Raw genomic sequence first — 6,248 nt, 5'->3', positions numbered from 1 at the left:
CTGGGCTCTCTCTTTGTTTGAGCCCATTGGACTTGGAAGGACTATGTTTCATTTTTTTTTTTTTCTGAAATAAGCAAATGGAAAAATGACCCAAATGATCCTTGAATTTTCATTCAATGCGTAATGTGGTCCCTGAACTTCAACTCAATATACAATATGGTCCCTGAAATTTTAAATTGTTCAATGTGATTTATGGAGTTTTGGTACATAGTCAATTTAGTTTTTTAGATTATCTGAAAATGTTCAATGTTTATCCCTAGACTTGAATTAATCGAAAGACAATATCGAACATCTTCATATCGTTGAGGGACTAAATTGAACGTGTACCAAAAGTTCAGGAACCACATTGAGCAAATTGAGCTGAAGTTCAATGAGTATTTGTATCATTTTCTCTAAGCAAATTTCATTACCATCCAAAAGATCCTATTTTTAAATAAAAGCAGTTTTTTTTTATTTTTTTCGTTTTGAAAGTATAATCTGCTTCTAAAACCAAACCAAACACCACTTTGTTGCTGGACATTGATGTTGAAGCTTCATTTTCGATATCACATTCCTCACTTTGTTCTGGATTAATTTATCTGATACATTTGCCAGACCCGAGCAATGCATCGATACGAAATAAACACAATCAATGTGAATTTTGATTAATTAGAGAGGCCTTTTCTTTCTTGTGGGAGACGATTTATGTTTGAAATCTGAAAGTAAATATCTAAGTACATTGTAAAATCGACCGGACGGGTGAAAAAATACAATCTAAGACTGCATAAAAGTATAGAAGCCTATTACAATCTCGCATAGATTAATACGTAAAAATGTTTTTTTTTTTTGCTAACAATAACTTAAGTGGTGGAGCACCAAAAGTAAAGATTTTTGTTGCACAACATATCTGAGTGTGGACATGATCAAACACTACTAACATAATTACTGGATTAGCTTAAAACAAAAAATAAGTACTTTGAAATTTAAGTCACGATTTTGTTGAAGAAACTAACTCCCATGTCAGTAGTCGAATCTCAAATATCATTCCATTTTTAGGATAATTGATCAAATCCGTATCTATATAATTATATGATTTTAAAAGTTGGTTTGCTTTTCAGTTACATTGTGCAACAGCATTATGTTCAAGTGTGGTACAAAAAACTGTTCTTGCACTGTAATTCTAGGTAGATGTGGTGAATGTGCTGGTTATAATTGTTCTCGTTTCAGTTTCCTATCTTTAGGCTTTCGTCTTCTAAGTTCTAACCTTCCCCTTCCTCTTCTGAAACTTGTCGTCTTTGCATCTCTTTTCATCTTTCATCCTCATAATTTTCCCAGTTCCTTGACTCCTGCGAGGGAATCCATCCAAAACCAAAAATTGTCCATAGTTTCAATGAGGGTTCATCGTGACCATAGTGGAAATTCCTCTAGATGGTCTCTTGACAGCATTGAGATCGACATGGCGGTGGAAACAAGGGAGAGCTCGGCCCCGCCACGCCCTAAAGACATACCATTACCATTGAGCCGGAACACGAGCACCACACGGAAGAGGAATGCGTCGTGCGGCGGCATCCCTAGGATGGAAAGAACAACATCCAGTGCCTCTCGAGGCCTCATGAGCTTGAGGTTTCTTGATAGGACGATGACCGGGAAGGAAGGAGATGCCTGGAGATCGATCGAGAAGCGTTTCAATCAACATGCAACGAACGGCCAACTCTCAAGGGACAAATTTGGAGTCTGCATTGGTTGATCCTTAGAAAGTCTTGCTGCTATCAGAATCATGATTTTCGAAAAAAATAATTGCACAATTTGATTGAAAAGTGACATGGTTTTATTCTGCCTGGAAGGAATGGGAGATTCGAAGGAATTTGCAGGAGAGTTATTCGACACCTTATCAAGACGGAGGCAAGTGAACGTCGAGAATGGAATATCAAAAAACCAATTGAGACAATTTTGGGAAGACATGACTAATCAAGATCTCGAATCCCGGCTGCAGATATTCTTCGACATGTAAAGCAACTCCTATCCAACTCCTCTTTTTGTTCGCAACCTAAACTGTACATTGCATTGCCGGTAGTACACGTGATGAAGTTTCGTGATGAATGTGGCAGGTGTGACAAGAATGGTGATGGGAGGCTAACTGAGGATGAGGTAAAAGAGGTGAGGCAAAAGGAGACTTATGAATCTCTTGCTTAAAATGTCCTTTCGTTTCCTTTTATCATGGACTGGAAATTTTTCAAAGGTTATAGCGTTGAGCGCTGCCTCGAATAGGCTGTCGAATCTCCAGCAGCAAGCAACATCTTATGCATCTTTGATTATGGACAGACTTGATCCCGACCATCAAGGATACATCGAGGTACAGAGTCAGACAGTCCATCATGTCCTGTTCGAGTTCGTGTTCCTCCCATGTTGTTGTTCATCGCTTCTTTGTTTTTTCAGATGTGGCAATTAGAAACTCTACTGAAAGAAATGGTGAACTCTGATGAAGGGAACAAGATGACAGGGAAGTCTCAAAACCTGACCAGAACCATGATTCCCAAAGGATACAGAAACCCGATGAGTCGGCTCGTGCACGAGAACATCGAAAGGATCCACGAGAATTGGAGGCGAATATGGGTTGTCGGGCTGTGGCTGATCATAAACATGATCCTATTCCGTTGGAAGTTTAACAAAACGAGGCACAGCCCCGCCTTTAACATCGAGGGCTATTGTCTTTGCTTCGCCAAGGGCTCTGCCGAGACACTCAATCTCAACATGGCTCTCATCCTCCTCCCCGTCTGCAGAAGAACTCTCACGAAGCTGCGGTCTTCCTTCCTCGGCACCTTCATACCATTCGACGACAACATAAACTTCCACAAGATAATCGCGCTGGCCATAGCTATAGGATCTATCGTTCACATGGCAATGCATTTTACGTGCAACTTCCCTAGGTTAACTTCATGCCCGAAAACACAGTTCATGGAAAGTCTCGGCCCGGCCTTCCATAATATGCAACCTCATTACATCGATTTAGTCAATAACTTTTCCAGCATCACCGGGGCTCTCATGTTCGTGATGATGGCCTTCTCTTTTACACTGGCAACTCATTGGTTCAGGAGAAACGTCATAAAGCTACCATGGGAGCTCCATCATTTAGCAGGATTTAATGCCTTCTGGTACACGCATCATTTGCTAGCTGTTGTCTATGTCTTCTTCATACTTCACGGCTGCTTCCTCGTGATCAGTCGGCCTTGGTACACGAAAACGGTAGGTATACAATGGTCTAATTCCTTATTCTGTTCACTGGCAATTAATGAGGTCTGACTTCTCCGGCAGTACTGTCATTCATCTGAAAACACGGCAAGAAGTATTACACCGTTGGAATTTATGCAGGCATGGATGTATGTGACGATCCCAATCCTACTCTATTCAAGTGAGAGAGCATTTTCATCCACTCCTGAACTCAAACATAAAGTTGATATCATTAAGGTATCGCTCACTTGACTGAACTGGTTTCTTCCACATTCCTTTTTGTTTTACACGAACCTTAGTTACTGCTACGATATGTTCATGCTCGGCTTGAAAAACTTTCAGGCCACTATTTATTCTGGAAACGTCCTTGCATTGTACATGAGCAAGCCTCCAGGTTTCAAGTACGACAGCGGAATGTACCTTTTCGTCAAATGCCCCGATATATCAAAGTTCGAATGGTGCCTAGAACATAATCTCTGAAACCTATTTACTTGTCGTGCCACTATGACTTTATTGCTGAAACTGTCAGTGTTTTTGCTCGTGCCAGGCATCCGTTCTCCATTACTTCCGCACCGGGAGATGCCTTCTTGAGTGTTCACATGCGAGCCTTGGGCGATTGGACTACAGAGCTCAGGAACAGATTCGCCGAGGTACATTTTATTGATTTTCTCGTTGGCGTTTTGATTGCACAACCTGTGGACTCTGGTCGAAAGATATATAAAGAAAATCTCTGCATTTTTATGTCGAGATTCGAACTCAACGTTCATCTCCTTCAATGAGAAATTTCCAGGTTTGTGAACCACCAATTACAAAACCGGGGAAGGGAGGTCTAATGAAGATGGCCACGAGAGCGTCCCACAACTTGGAAGAATTACAAGAGAAGTGAGTGAAAATTCTGGCTAAATTCCGTCACACCTTCAATGCAAATGTTTTCGCTCTGATAGATATTCATTTTTTTCGAAGGTTTCCGAAGATTTTCATCAAGGGACCATATGGTGCACCGGCTCAGGACTACAAGAAGTACGACATCCTCCTACTCATCGGTCTCGGCATTGGAGCGACTCCTTTCATCAGCATCATAAAAGATATCCTGAATCACGTCAAGTTAAATAAGCTCCAAGCTGTAAGTAGAAGGGGAAAAAACACATACACACAAGCAAATTCAAAATTCAATTAGCACGAGCATTTGTCAAAACTTATTGATGCAGGATTCGGATCACCGTCAATCACCAGGGCCAAAAAAAGGTCCTAAAAGAGCATACTTTTACTGGGTTACGAGGGAACAAGACTCTTTCGAGTGGTTTAAGGGCGTCATGGATGATATTGCAGAAAGCGATGATCATGTCGGTTTGCCATTTCCAAAACTACCAAGTGGGATGAATTCTCCTTTTAATTATAGTCTTTCGACTAAAATCTCACTTTGGGTATTGGTGATTGTTGTAGAATGTAATAGAGATGCACAACTACTTGACTTCTGTATATGAGGAAGGAGATGCAAGATCAGCACTCATTGCCATGGTTCAAAAGTTGCAGCATGCGAAGAACGGCGTCGACATCTTCTCGGAAAGTCGGGTAACTCCCAGTTAGTCACCCAAAAGAAAAACAAAGAAACATTCACTGCACATGCACCTATTTAGGCTGTCCATTAACGTTGCTCAATCGACAGATAAAAACGCACTTTGCAAGGCCTAATTGGAGAAGGGTGTTCTCTGAAATGGCAACACGGCACGAGTCATCTCGTATAGGTACGACATTGTGGTGTCCAGTCCGAAGAACATGTCAACATAGTGGCACTCGATTTGGTTGTTCTAGTCAGTTTGAAAAATGAACCTGCAATTTTTATAACTATTGAAACTTGAACATTCTATGAATTCGGGTCTAATATGTCGGTAATAATTTTCCTGCAGGTGTTTTCTATTGTGGGAGTTCGATGCTCACAAAACCACTGAAAAAGCTTTGTCAAGAACTCAGCGTAGAGTCATCAACTCGCTTCCAATTCCACAAGGAAAACTTTTAGACAAGCTAAAGGCTGATGCATATGTAGAACTTTGTCAGCTAGAACGGAAAATTGGAAATTGGACATACCTTTTTCTTCCTTAATTAGATAATACCAATGGAAAGAGGAAAAACTAGATGCACAAGAAATCAACAGAAACATACTTCTATAGTTCTTATGCCGTTGTCTTACGCATCTGTTCGATTTTCTGCTTTGATTAGATCGCAAATTCTTCCTATTACCTACCGATAACCGATATTTGAGCTTGGAGCGAGATCACGGGCCCTTTTTCTTTTTAAGACCATTTGTCTCGGAATCATTTCGAACACAAGTTTTTTTCTTTTTTCTTTTTTTGTGGCCATGACCTAAACTTAGATGGTTAAGCATATAGACCTCTCTTCTCTGTTGAACGAGGAATTGCTAATTTTCCTGAAATGACAGGAGGGAGAACAAGGTTAACCAATATCGTGACCCATTTAACGTAAACAAAAAAGATGGTTTTATATCGAGGTCTAACGTGGAAAAACCACTAAAATTTTGTAAGATGCATCTAAAATCGATGAAATCTATGGTTGCGGCTAATTCGGTGCACGATGGGCGGACCCGAGTTCATCCTAGAATTTGACAGACTTATTACAGTGTGAGCACTTGACTTGTACTGGGTTTGGCATTTTCGTTTGCAGCTTGGTGTAATGAGGACAGCTCTTTTCAGCTGCCATCACCTGCGTGGCCATGCTCAGTCACATGTGCTTTTGGTCATATTGCCAGAGGACTTCTCTCTCTCTCTCTCTCTCTCTCTCTCTCTCTCTCTCGCTCTCTCTCTCTCTCTCTCTCTCTCTCTATCTTCGTAAGTCATAATTGCTTCATTCTCCTCCTAGGATTTGATCTGATCGCATTGAAGCCATTCTTTGCCTATGACCGTCTCCTATCATAACAACCCCAAGTTTGACTTCTATGACCGACCCCATTAATGTCATTAATGATCAGTCCCTCTTCGTCGCCAAGTAGACAGATTTCCTCGAATTGTATTTCCCGTACCTCACCG

The 6,248-nt window shown here is 41.0% G+C and overlaps 1 protein-coding gene across 1 annotated transcript; it reads left to right on the top strand.

Annotated features, from left to right (window-relative positions):
- Window positions 1-1,369: 1,369 nt before the first annotated feature.
- On the top strand, window positions 1,370-5,287 carry LOC115681362 (putative respiratory burst oxidase homolog protein H). The gene is made up of 14 exons (XM_030605277.2): window positions 1,370-1,721; window positions 1,824-1,986; window positions 2,088-2,136; window positions 2,219-2,332; window positions 2,416-3,222; window positions 3,349-3,444; window positions 3,550-3,665; window positions 3,755-3,857; window positions 3,998-4,089; window positions 4,171-4,330; window positions 4,416-4,550; window positions 4,651-4,779; window positions 4,874-4,952; window positions 5,115-5,287. The coding sequence occupies exons 1-14, from the start codon at window positions 1,370-1,372 to the stop codon at window positions 5,222-5,224; spliced, it is 2,505 nt and encodes an 834-aa protein (XP_030461137.2). The 3' UTR covers window positions 5,225-5,287.
- The last annotated feature ends 961 nt before the right edge of the window (window positions 5,288-6,248 follow it).

The sequence above is a fragment of the Syzygium oleosum genome, unplaced genomic scaffold (assembly GCF_021117445.2).
Source record: "Syzygium oleosum isolate NSW1041296 unplaced genomic scaffold, Sole_v2.1 Sole_v2.48, whole genome shotgun sequence".
In the NCBI taxonomy this organism is placed as follows: domain Eukaryota; kingdom Viridiplantae; phylum Streptophyta; class Magnoliopsida; order Myrtales; family Myrtaceae; genus Syzygium; species Syzygium oleosum.
Note: the sequence above shows the minus strand (reverse complement) of the source record. Positions and strands in the feature narration are given on the sequence as shown.